This window comes from Thamnophis elegans, chromosome 7, assembly GCF_009769535.1.
Source record: "Thamnophis elegans isolate rThaEle1 chromosome 7, rThaEle1.pri, whole genome shotgun sequence".
Classification (NCBI taxonomy): domain Eukaryota; kingdom Metazoa; phylum Chordata; class Lepidosauria; order Squamata; family Colubridae; genus Thamnophis; species Thamnophis elegans.
The window spans coordinates 24302981-24316879 of record NC_045547.1 but is presented as its reverse complement, the minus strand read 5'-3'; the positions used below and the strand labels follow the sequence as shown (position 1 = coordinate 24316879).

Below are 13899 nucleotides of genomic sequence, written 5' to 3'. Positions count from 1 at the left end.
TAGAAAAAAAAATCCCACATTTGTCTGACTAGATAAATGTAAACACAGTCAGAAAAATGATTATAAGATCACTTAAAGAGTTTTTACTCACATCCATAATGTTGCCATAGCATATACTGCCATCTCCCTCATATCCCCTTGAACACACACACTTCCAGACTCCAGACATTGTGAGCTGACAAACTGCCTATGGGGAATAAATTAAACATTTATTATAGTAAGTTTATAATAAACTAAACATTTGTGTCTATGAATTCTTGGTGTGACATGGTTTGCAACATACAAGATAGCCCACGTGTAGCAAAGCTGCTAAGGTTTCTGTGGATGGCTATGTTTCTGTTGAAAGACTCAAGTGTGCTTATTTACGTGCTCATGACTAAATCATAATGCAATTAACTACAAGACTTTGAGGATCAAAGCATTTGCAAAACAATTTTTTTAATCCAAGTAGATGAATTAACTATTTTCATTGCAATGTATTTATTAGATTTTTCAGTATGATAGACTTACTGTGTCCTGTGAAAGCCATCATCTCGTTTTGTATAAATAGCTTCTACAAGAAAGAAGGACTTTGTTTGCCAATCTGGCATTCATTTTATGTGAAATCCAACTACTCTGGTACATGATTCTCAGAGGAGAGAGAAATCAATTAAAGAGGTAACTAGGGCAGTGATGGTGAACGTTTTTCTGCTTGGGTGCCAAAACGGTGCATGTGTGATAGTGTGCATGCGCATGCCCACACCCTAATATAATGCCTTCCCCTTGCGCATGCGTGCACAACCCCTCCATGCTCCCCCATGCATGTGCGCTGACTCACTGAAGCATCTGGTCTTCAGGTAGGCCCATTGGGCTGTTTTTTTGCCCTTCCCAGGCTTTAGGAAAGCACCCAGAGCCTGTGGATAGCGAAAACGGAACTTCTGAACTTCCAGTAAGCCATTTCTGAACTTCCGGTAGGCCTGTTTTTGCCATCCACAAGCTCCGGAGGCTTTCCTGAAGCCCGGGGAGGGCAAAAATGGCCTCCCCCGCCCTCCAGAAGGCCGAAAATCAGCTGGCCAGTGTGCACATGTGCGCTGGAGCTGACATAGGGCAACTTCTCGCATGCCCTCAAATATAGCTCCGCATGCCACCTGTGGCACGTGTGCCATAGGTTCACCATCATGGATCTAGAGTGACTTTGATGCCACAGCTAGAGTTGATTGTACACAGTGAAACTTGTAGAAAGTTGGAGAGCTATTTGGATCTATCATATTCCTGGATCACATTTGAAAAGCAAATTGTTTTCTGAGTTTGAGAGAAACTGCTTGGCTTGCCAAGATACACTTTCAAATTTGACTTCACCTCCTGAGCTGAGGTCCAAACCTCAGAGCATTGCACTAAGCTCATCTGAAAGTTGAACCATTGCTATTGCCAATAAGACCATGAGATATGAATATATGGGGATGATAGGAGGAACAGAACCAGAGGTGGGTTTCTACCAGTTCGCACCTATTCGGTAGAACGGGTTCGTCAAATCTACCGAACCGGTTAGAAGAGGTTCCACCAGTGGACCCGGAAAGCAGGCCACACCTACAGAAAAGGTTCCAAAATTTTGAAACCCACCACTGACTTGCATGCTTCAATGCCAGAGTTTCTGAGCCAACATGACTGGAGGAGGAATTCTGGGAGTTGAAGTCCACAAGTCTTAAAGCTGTCAGGTTTGAAGACCCCTAGTTTTTTTTTCTAAAGGGTTATGGGTGCAAGGATCTTGTAACTTGACAGCTTTAAGACCTGCATGCTTCAATGCAAGAGTTTCTGAATAACTACTTGGACCGACCTAAGTACTAATTCATAATTTCATAACTGGTCACATGGGCGGCAAGCCACTCCCATCCAGTCACAATCCCATGTGACTGGATGGGAGTGGCTTGCCGCCCATGTGACCGGTTAAAGCTGTCAAGTTACAAGATCCTTGCATCCTTGCAAGCCACTCCCACAAAGGAGGCCACACCCACAGAGTAGGTTCGAACAATTTTTGAAACCCACCACTGAACAGAACCTATCTAAAGAATCCCAATTCCAATTCCAAAATGACTTATAATATCAACTGGTTAGAAATCAGAACTCTCTCCATGGCATTACTACAGAGGTGGTATTCTGCCGGTTTGCCCTGCTTTGGGCAAACTGGTAGCGATGGCAGCGGCGGGAGACTCTGCTCACCCACTCAGACATCATCATGGACTACTGGTTCTCCAGTCACAAGTGAAAGTATATTTCAATATTGTTCAATTCAACAATAAAGTTACAGAGAGGAGGAGCCAATGTCACGACGATATGGATGTACAGTTCTCGATCCTCCGGGATCGCAGCCAATACTTTTGCTGCTGGGTGGTCCTAAACTTCCGGGCCTACCGGAAGTTTAGGTCCAATCGGACCTAAACCCGCAGAGATGGTGAACAGGAAGAATACGTCTTGGTGACCTCAGGGACATCGCAAAGTCCCTGATAGAAGCAAGAGAAGTTCTTCAAGCCGGCAACAAAAAATTCAGCCAAGGCTGACGAAGTCGGGGTGGCTCCAAAACGGAATGATATGGAAAGAGGAAGTGTTTCCAGCTGGTGAGGAACTTTTACTGTTTTAAAAAGAGATTGCCTATAAAAAACTTAAAATTAATTCAAATTGGAGAACAGAAGAATTAAGCAGCAGAATTAAATTTGGAATGGTTTTGACAGTGGTTATCTTACTTTTTCAATGCTATCTTCATGGATGGAATTTATGCAAGCCTTTTGAAATGGATGGATTAAGCTTTCTTCTATTTTTTCTTTTATTGTTCTCTGTAACCTATGGGCTAAAGTTTTCCTCTTGCATTGCTGTGGGTATTTTTCTAACTCATTTAAAAATTGGACTCTTTTTTTAATTTGAAATACAAAAAAGATACAAAAGAAACAATATTTGCAACAGTAATACTGCTGCTCGGAGGCTGGGGGGTTTGTTTATTGGAGTTTGTGTATTGGAAATGGAACATTTTTTTTCTTTGCTGATTGTTTTGGCTTGGCATTGGAAGGTCTTACTGCTTGGTTATAGAAAGTGATCCGAAGGGAAGCACACAGATGTCCCTTTGAAGTATAGCTCTAACCAGAGAAAAGTGAAAACAAATGTTTTTGTGAATCTATGTTTAATTTTTTTAACCTTCCAAGCTAGAGCAGCTGTGTTTGTTAGCTGGAAATAATTGCACAGTTTCAAAAGCAAACAGAAACCTTGAGCTTGCAAAATATATTTTCAGAAATACAGAAATTATCAAATACATTTGAGAGAACAGACAAGAAGTTGAAAGACTTAGAGCACATAACAGCAAAATATGATGAAGAAGTTGAAGATATTTATCACATGCAAAATGTGGTAGTTAAAATTCAAAAAATTGAAGTGGAAAATGAATATAAAGAGATTAAATTTGCTGATATTTACGGCTGGTCTCTGAAAATGGAAAGAGTAGAATACTGAAAGAGGAATTAAAGGGAAAGGAAATTTATCCCATAGGGCAAGACATAGAAGAAGAAAAAAACAAAGAATCTATGGATTTAAAGAGAGAAATTTCATTAGCAATAACATGGATAACACTATTGACAATCAAAGATAAGCTGATTAAGGAAACAAGAAGGGCATCAAGATTACATGAGAGATCTTATAAGCAAGGAGTTGCTAAGAGGAGTCCATACAAAGTTGATCAAGGAGATGATTAGAGGACTGGCACCATAAATGGCAAAAGATATGAGACTGTTTTGCTATTGGAAAGATACAGATTGATAGATGGAAGAATATAATTTAAAACTAGTTAAACTTAGTGAAATTTATTGACAATAGATATGGTTTAAATAAATAATTGATAATGTTATTAATGTATACAATGTGTAGTGTTATGATGAGTATAATTGGATATGAATATGGAATGGTACCCATGTAAGGAAGATTAGAAATCCCTTTGGATTATACATAAAGGTTAATAAAAAGGGAACCAACTTAGATGCAGCTAAAGGTTTGATTATTAGGGGGAAAATGTTATGATACAGGATATAGTCAAATAAAGGAGGGATAAGAATAACAACATATATATAGAAATGGGTATAATATAGAAACTGGATGTAAATTTTAAACAGTGATTTGGAAGAGGATTAGAAAACTTTGTTATTAAATATTATGGATGTTTAGCTAGAATAGGACATAAGGATTTAGTGTTAGTGGAGGATCTTAGAAATAGTAATTGAAAGGCCAGTATGTGGTTATGTATGAAACTTTAGTATATTTTATGATGAAGGCTGCTTAAACAATTATAGTCAAATGAAAATGGAGATATGATGATGGTGACATGTTTAAATATTTGAGTTAAAATTCTTGAGTTAATATGAAGTATGTTTGTTGACTGTGGAAGAGATGCATGAAAGTCTTTTTGTAACCAACTGATACACTTTCTACAGCATGTAAGGATTGTGTTTGTTTTAAATTATTGTTAAATTAACAATAAAAAAACAATAAAGTTACAGAGAATAAACCAATCCTAATGAATAACTCACCAAGGGATGGCATATCCAGTTTTGTTCCAAACAGTAGTTTATTGGTTCACATTCATATCCATTGCCCCAGAATCCTTCCTTACATTCACAATCATTCTGTGTTATATAGAAAATAAAGAATAAATTAGTGTGCTTGAAATAGATTTGCTCACTCCTATAAATCACTGACTCAGTAAATGTTTTGAAGAAATATTTAGGATGAAGTATTGCAACTGACAATTCCAATGGACAATGCTGGAAATTGACTCAGAAAATCCTGTTGACTCAACAATGCATTTATTGTATCAGTGCTAAAACATAGAATTAAGTTATATAGACCACTTGAACACCCCATAAAAGGAACAAGAATGAAGGATTGCAGATGCACAAGTTCAACTATTGTATACTTTGTACAGCAGATTCTATTTATTTGGTATTCCACTCATGATGTAACTTACTGTTAAGGTTGCATCAAAGTGAATATATTTCAATATTTTTGAAAAGTATCCAAACATTTCAGACAATAAAATATGCATTATCTAAAATCTGAAGAGGAGCCAGTTTTTTGGATCCTGTCAATCAACTTCATTACTATATTGTCCTTATTATTGTATTGATGTATTTCTAAAGCCCAATATAAATGAATGTCCATCATATCCACCATAATATTGTCTGATTAAACAATAATTCTAAACCAAACATTCTCTTTGCTCAGCACTTATAAGAATTCCAGTTGATGGATGTATGAGACAAAATCATGTTGGCAAAATTTCAGTATACCATCCTATTAGGTATGTCTAGTTAAATGAAAATAGCAATAGCAATAGCAGTTAGACTTATATACCGCTTCATAGGGCTTTCAGCCCTCTCTAAGCGGTTTACAGTCAGCATATTGCCCCCAACAATCTGGGTCCTAATTTTACCCACCTCGGAAGGATGGAAGGCTGAGTCAACCTTGAGCCGGTGAGATTTGAACAGCCGAACTGCAGAACTGCAGTCAGCTGAAGTAGCCTGCAGTACTGCATTTAACCACTGCGCCACCTCGGCTCTCTAATTGAACAACCATTTGTCTGAAATGATGTAGGGTTTCCTGCCTGAGCACAGGACTAGAAGACCTCCAAGGTCCCAACTCTGCTATTCTATTCTATTCTATTCTATTCTATTCTATTCTATTCTATTCTATTCTATTCCCTCTTTCTGACATTTCTTCTATATCATATCTTCAAATCAAGAGATAGTCATTTCATTTAGATGAGTCTATGGGTTTGGCTTGATGGCATTCATTCTTTTTCTCTTTATGCCCTGCTAGGTTGATATAAGGCTGATAGTAAATATATAAATTGTTTTCAATCAGTGCTTCAGCAATTCTAGAATGACTATAATTCCTTCAATGGGTATCCTTCTTATCCATGCTAGTCAACCATACTGTTATTATTGTAATGCGCTCTACATGGGGCTGCCCTTGAAGAGTGTTCGAAGACTCCAGTTAGTCCAGAACGCAGCCGCGCGAGCGATTGTGGGTGCACCCAGGTACACCCACGTCACACCTATCCTCCGCGAGCTGCACTGGCTACCCATTAGTCTCCGAATCCACTTCAAGGTGCTGGTCACTACCTATAAAGCCCTACATGTCATCGGACCTGGGTACCTGAGAGACCGCCTCCTGCCGATTACCTCCCTCAGACTGATTAGATCTCACCGGTTAGGTCTCCTCTGGATTCCATCTGCCAGCCGATGTCGGCTGGCGACCCCCCGGGGGAGAGCCTTCTCTGTTGCAGCTCCAGCCCTCTGGAATGATCTCCCTGTCGAGATCCGGACCCTTACTACCCTCCCGGCCTTCCACAAAGCCGCCAAGTCCTGGCTGCTCCAGCTGGCTGGGGGGGCCTGTGAAATATCCAGCCCCACGGAAATTGTGAATGTTGTGGTTTTGTTTTTAAAGTGTTGTCTTTGTCTAGTTTTCCCCCTTTCCCTTGTCTATTGTGAGCCGCCTGGAGTCCTTCGGGAGTGGGCGGCATACAAGACAAATCAAATCAAATCAAATATTGCAAATGCCATAAACCCAACAATATAGAACTGCCTTCTTCAAAGTTGGGCCCTCCAAATATATCAGGGTCACCACTGACCAAGATGATGGAAAATGTTTGGGGTTCCATTTCCAATATATTGGAAGGAAGCCCCATGAAGAAGGATGTTCTCCATTATTGAGATCTGTAAGCTGACACCTTGTCTATTCTAATTGTATAAAATCTATATTACGTAAAAAGTTAAGCAAGAAGAAAACTTACTTGGCCAGGACCTATGTATTGGCAAGTAGCATTAGTGTGACACCCTCCAAAAGATGACAGCAGGCAATTGTTTATTTCGGAACAATCTCTTCCATTTCCTGTCCATCCTGGTTGGCATATACACTCATGAGTTCCAGGACCAGTCTTGATGCAGTCTGCCTACAAGTATATTTCTGGGAGTAAATACTACTCTTTATACATAATAATTAAGTGAGAGGAAAGGAAAGTACGCTCTCTCAATATAAATTGTGTAATAGCATGCAACAAATGAGTTCTCTCAATGCTAAGAAAAATGATCAGATTTTACTTATGATGCACTGGTTTCTTGTTCAGCTTTGCTTATCCCTATTCTAGAATTACTATTTTATGTGCAATTTTCATTGTTGAAAAATGACTGGGCTCAGGACTGAAAAAACAATACATTGATTAATTTGAATAACTAACCTAAAATCAAGAAAGATAGCTTCTTATTCACAAAAATAAACTGTTAAAAATCCATGGTTAGGCAAGTACATTGTTCACTAGACTAATTAAAGCAGATGCTATGAAATCATAAAAAGCAAAAAGCAAAAAACCCAAAACAGGTGAACTGAACCTGAAAAATGACCTATATGATTATTATTTATTCTTTTAGAAAATTTATGCATGTACTGGAAAAAGAAGAAAGTTCGTCCTGGCCATTGTTGAGCTTCCTTTGCTGATCGTTCATGCAAATAAAATAATGAAACCAATTTGAGATATACAAGACTATTTTAAATTCTTTATTTTGAAAATGATATCAGTTTGGAAGATGTAATTCAGAATTTAAATGGGATCAAATAAGATCATGTCTATATTTATGGTTTACTCAATCAGTAAGCAGTAAGAATTTATACTTACATTAGCATTGCAACTATGTGGATTTATATGAGCACAAGGATCAACTTCACTGCAAATTATCCCATCTCCTTCAAAGCCAGGTTTACAAACACAGCTAAAATTGTGCATAAAAGAATGTAGAATTAATAGGAGTGGAAAGGGTAAAAGAAATTGAAGACACATTTCAGCACTGAACAGCAGCTTCTATAAAGAGATAAAATAAGTGATGGTGCAGGAAGCTTGACATGTAGTTGAGCATTCAAGAATGTTGGGAGCCTTCATCTTACTAAGGCCATGCTACACTTCACTGCTGTCATCTGGATATGCTTTTGCAATTTGCTACTTGCATTTTATGCAGGTGGAGAAAATTATATTGAGATTTCAGTACATGGCAGGAATAAAGTCTATGTCAAAAGAAGATGTATTGCTGGCTAACCTGTCTATGAAGTTGGCAAGCAACGTGTCTTTCTGAGTGCCCGTCTGAAAAGATTTAAATTTACTATATCACATGGTGAGTTGAAACGATGGATCAAAAGCCAGTTTGTGAGTATGAAAATGTCTGTATGCTCATTGATGTATGATATGAAATAAAAAAGAAATACTTAGGAAACTGTCAAACAGGAAGAACCAGAACCATACATTGAGTTCCAGTTAAGATGATTTATTACACATGCTTATACACAAGAATTGAATGAACTGAATGCACTAAATTGGTACTAGATAAGAGTCAATGGATTTCAAGAGGGGGTTCAATGTAGACTGTGGGAAAGTTGCGACTCAAAGTTGATTACTCACTTGACTCTGCCCACTCTTCTCTTACAGAAATTTCTTGTGAGAACCTCTGCCAGGATTCCAAGTAATACACCCATAATAAGTGGAACTACGAGGCAGGTATATTCCTCAAATAACTGGTTTATTGGATATATCATATTGACACAGGCTGGTGAAAACCGATTCTGAATATTCCCGTGGTTTTCACCTAATTAAAAGTAAACGTTTCCTCCCTTCCACAAAAATCAGTCACATGATCTAATCATCGTGTCTTCCAGTTGCCTAGTAACTTCACTCCTCCTCTTTCTGACCACCTGTGGGAATGTCCTTGGTTCCCAAGAGAAAGTATTTTGTTTTGGCTACAAACCCCTGTATCTCTATTCCCCGCTCCCTGTGGCAACACTGAAGCTGAGAAAATGGCCTGACTCAGGCCAGCTTCCGGGTTGACACTTCCCTTGAGGGGGACTTCTGGTCCATGAGGTGAAAAACAGTACCAATAACAATCAGTCCTCTTTTGTTTGAAGTGTTGCATAATCAGATAGGATAGGCAACCCCCCCCCCCAATGATAAAGTTACAAGTATATGCAAAAATGTTCATAAAGCAAATAACTGAGAAGATAAGTGTTAATCCTAGGTAAACTACCTGAATGGCACAAAAGATGTACATTATGTACTTACCTCATGGTACCATTCCTCAAAATGCAATCAGCCTGTACATCACAAAACTGAAAAAAAGGCCCGCATGGCATCACCCGTGCATCACAGAGATCTCCAGCATAGCCACTTTTACATGAGCCAGGAAGGCAACTCCCATCACCGTCTATCTGGTTGTCACATTTTCCGTGAACACACAAACATTCTGCAGAAGGATTGAGGGGGTGGGAAGGAATATCAGTTAATTAAATGAAAAGGCTCTATAATTTGGAGTCATGCTTTTTAAAAAGCATTAAGTAAATCCAGGAGTGGGCTTTAAAAATTTCAGCAATGGGTTCTCTGCCTGTTGCTGGGTGGGCATGGCCATGGTGGGCGTGGCCTAGTCGGCCTCCTGCACCATGGTGGGGGACCCATTTTCGTCTTCCCCTGTCTCTGGAGGCTTTCCTTGAGCCTCTGGGAGGGCAAAAACACCTCTCCCAGGCTCCGGAGGCCCTCTGAAGGCCAGAAACAGGTGCGTCTCCAGCCTTCGGGAATTGGCCCATTTTCCCTCCCTTCCTGAGCCTCCGGGCAGGCCCTGCACTTACTTTGCATCCAGAACAGGCCACATGGAGACTCCTGGGAGGGTGGGGTGTAGTGGGAGGGACTAGCCTGTGGTGGCATTTGGAGGTTCTCTGAACCAGCCATAACGTTAGCTACAGGTTCTCCCAAGCCTGGGCAAGCCCGTAGCAGCCCACCCCTTAGTAAATCTCTGATTGTATTTCTTAGAGAAGATCTCAGTAATTTGACATTGAGAAGAAAGATTAAATCCTAACACCAACCTCCACAGGGAATGTGCTCATTTATCATGGGAGTCATAAATACACAGAGAATGGCATTTTAATGGAATATTGCCAGTTCCTTTTTAGATTTTTAAAAATAATGTACAAATCCAACTTCCTCTTCCAAATTCATTTTGCTATTACTCAATAGCCAAGTGTTAATAATCGTAAGGGTTCCTATAGTTTGCTGAAATGATGGTTGGATTCTTACATACTAAACTATCCACCCCATTGTAACCTAGGACATGTTCCTATTTATTCCTATTTGTACTTCCTAATCTTTCAAAGCAGCTTGAAAGAAATGGTTCAGAAATGAGGAGAGCAAGGAACAAAAGAGCCGAGGTGGTGCAGTGGTTAAATGCAGCAGCTGACTGCAGTTCTGCAGTTCGGCTGTTCAAATCTCACCGGCTCAGGGTTGACTCAGCCTTCCATCCTTCCGAGGTGGGTAAAATGAGGACCCGGATTGTTGTTGGGGGGAATATGCTGACTCTGTAAACCGCTTAGAGAGGGCTGAAAGCCCTATGAAGCGGTATATAAGTCTAACTGCTATTGCTAGTGCTAAAAGCCATTACCTCATGTTTTTAGCTGCCATAACTACTGCAGCAATTCCCCTCATCTCCACGGCACACAGAAAATGAAAGGAGAAGGTGGGGAGAATAACAACACTTTAGTCAATTTCATCCCTGCTTTGCCTGCCCAGTTGAGGAGAAGATGCAAAACCCTCCAACCACCTTTAAAACTATAGTCTATCTTGGTGCAAATAGATCTACAGTATATAGATTTCATTTTTATTTAGGAATGTTGTATTCCCAGTAAATTGGAAACAACTACATATAGGCAGAGGTGGGCTGCTACGGGTTTGCCCGGGTTCGGGAGAACCCATAGTTAATGTTATGACTGGTTTGGAGAACCTCCAAATCCCACCCTTGGAGACGCACGGAAGGGGAAAAAACAGGCCTCTGGAGCCAGGGGGAGGCAGTTTCCGCCCTCCCAGAGGCTCAAGGAAAGCTTCCGGAACCTGGGGAAGGCAAAAATGCGCCCCTCCCTCCATGGTGTAGGAGGCTGACTAGGCCACACCCACCATGACCACGCCCACCAGCAATCGGGAAGAGAACCCGTTGCTGAAATTTTTGAAGCCCACCCCTCCTTGTACATAGGGTGTACACTAGCACAGGGGCCCACAAATCCCGGTCCATGGATTGGCACAGCATGCTAGAAACTGGTCCACGCTAACAAGCAAAGCCCCATCTGTGGGATGCAGGCAGCATGTGAAACCATGCCCCCTCTCTGATCTGTGGAAACCAGTCTTTGATGCCCAAAAGATTGGGGGCAGGGGCACTGCTCTAGCAAGTTATAAGAAAATAACATCAAATTAACAGGTATTTGAAGAATGTGTTTCCCTGCTCAAATTATAATCACAACAGCACATCTATGGCATTCTGAAGGGGATCTGTACCTTCCAAGCATAGCCTTTCGGAGCTGCAGAAGGATAGCAATAGCAATAGCAGTTAGACTTATATACCGCTTCATAGGGCTTTCAGTCCTCTCTAAGCGGTTTACAGAGTCAGCATATTGCTCCCAACAACAATCCGGGTCTTCATTTTACCCACCTCGGAAGGATGGAAGGATGAGTCAACCCTGAGCCGGTGAGATTTGAACAGCCGAACTGCAGAACTGCAGTCAGCTGAAGTAGCCTGAAGTGCTGCTTTTAACCACTGCACCACCTCGGCTCTAGGATGCAGTGGGAAATTTCTGCAAAAGTCCCAATGCCTGGGCAGAACCCCGATTCCATTGATTTTGGATCTGACACTCCATGCTGAGTTGGCATGTGCATTGCCCCCCAAATAGCTCCTTCCCTTGTCTTTTGAAAGAGGAATGCTTACCTTTGCTACATTGTGGTCCATATTTATTGGGATCTGCACAAAATTGGCACTGCGAGCGTACAAATCCACTCTTGCAAATACAAGTGCCATTTCCTTTCATCCCATCCATACACTGCATTGTGGGGGAGAAAAATGCAAGTTTGAACATGGCCATTAAGTGATGTTAGAAATCCCTGATCTGGAGGAGATAAGAGCTGACATTTCCTGCTATATTCATCAGAAAGACGAATCACTAGAAGGAACCAGTCAAGGAATGGAGCTCATTTTCTAGCATACAACCAGTAACATAGATCCTGAAATTTCCATTTGCATGCTGTTATTTACCTGGCCGTTTCCAGAGCACGGGTTCAAAAAGCCACCAGGACACTGATTGCAATCAGAGCCAAAGAATCCTTTGCAACACTCAGGCTCCTGTGAAACAAGTTTGGAAAGAATTGTAATCAATTTAGAAACCTTAACTCAAAAGTAGATTTAATTCGCGGCTGTTTCCAACCCTCTGATTTCTGATCATTAACAAACAATCCACAAATGACAGACAATAGAAACTGTGTACTTTGTTGCAAAAGATTGCTGAATCGGCTCTCTGCTAAATAATTGACAGCAGAGTTGAAAATGATGGAATTAAGTAAAAACAGCAAACAGGGAAAATCCTTAACATAAACTTCCTGAATTAGCCAAACTTAACCCACACATAAAAAATGGAGCTTTACAAACGCAAAAGAGAGGTTGATTCAAATATTTTTCCCAATTTTCACTTCAGGTTTAAGGTGGTATGGGAATATAATTTCTCCATCAGAAAGGGCAGGCACCTGTCAATAGTTTTTTTTAATCCCCCCCCAAAGGACATTTTTGTAAATTGAATCAACAGAGTCATGTTTAAAATTTAGAAAGGCAACAAAGAGGGAGAATGTCTTTTTAGGAGTGTACTATGGTGTAAGATAGGGGACTTGGAGGCTCAGAGGCTAAGAAGCTGAGCTTGTCGATAAAAAAGGCCGGCAGTTTAGCGGTTCGAATCCCTAGCATTGTGTAACGGAGTGAACTCCTAGCTTCTGACAGCCCAGCAGTTTGAAAGTACATAAAAAATGCAAGTAGAAAAATAGAAACCATTTTTGGTGAGAAGGTAACAGTGTTGCATGCACCTTCAGCATTTAGTCATGGCAGCCACATGACCATGGAAGCATCTTCGGACAGCACTGGCTCTTTGGCTTTGAAACGGAGATGAGCACTGCACCCTAGTGTCAGGAACAGCTAGCTCATATGTGCGAGGGAATCTTTATCTTTATGGTATGAGATGGTAGAGCACCAAAATGTGGTCTATTGATGACTCCATTCTTTGAACCATGCCTGTTCACCTTGGATTATACCCTATTTCTCTAACTAGGCTTGGCGCTTGTGATTAAAATGTCTAGCATATAATTTGCTAATGACACTCAAAAAGGTCGATACACTTGTAATTGCATGATCATTCTTATGACTCTTTTTATAAATTAGGACTGTTGTCAGTACCCAGTCATTTGGAATATATCCAGTCTGATCAATAATACAAACAGAGATGCTAGCAGAGGCTGCCATCAATTGTGATTCTTTCCAATTATTTCAGACAAAACACAATCAATGCCTAGAACCTGTTCACCTTAAGTAATTCAATCAATCAGATCATGTCTTGCACAAAGACTGTGAGAAAGTGAAGGTTTAAATTCTTTCACACTTTTGATTTTCATCTCTTACCTTTTGTGTCACATTACAGTAGTAAGCACATCCATATTTCATCAGGTACGAATCCTGATAGATGCATTTTCTATTTAATGAAGCCTAGAATATTAAAAAAGCAAACACAGAAATATTGTTAACCATGAAAGGTAATCTATGTTGTACAATAAGGCAAGCAGTGGAGTTTTGCTAGTTTCACTGTAGAATAAATTATTTTCATAAAATATTGATTGGATTTATTATTTCTCCTATGATATCAGCAGAGGTGGGCTGCTATGGGTTCGCCCAGGTTTGGAAGAACCTGTAGCTAAAGTTATGGCTGGTTTGGAGAACCTCCAAATCCCACCATGGCTGGCTCCGCCCACCCTGCCCCAACCAGGAGTCTCCATGTGACCCATTT

At 40.4% G+C, this 13899-nt stretch overlaps 1 protein-coding gene across 4 annotated transcripts in view; it reads right to left on the bottom strand.

Moving 5' to 3' along the window:
* The window catches only part of STAB2 (stabilin 2), a 100661-nt gene that overhangs the window by 58179 nt on the left and 28583 nt on the right, over positions 1-13899 (bottom strand). For all 4 annotated transcript variants that reach the window (XM_032220784.1, XM_032220786.1, XM_032220785.1 and 1 more), the window contains 8 exons: positions 13518-13601; positions 12114-12200; positions 11790-11901; positions 9113-9293; positions 7685-7778; positions 6806-6964; positions 4542-4637; positions 92-187 (listed from right to left, as the gene is read on the bottom strand). In XM_032220784.1, coding sequence (XP_032076675.1) covers positions 92-187; positions 4542-4637; positions 6806-6964; positions 7685-7778; positions 9113-9293; positions 11790-11901; positions 12114-12200; positions 13518-13601 — 909 coding nt within the window. The remainder of the gene's footprint in view (positions 1-91; positions 188-4541; positions 4638-6805; positions 6965-7684; positions 7779-9112; positions 9294-11789; positions 11902-12113; positions 12201-13517; positions 13602-13899) is intronic.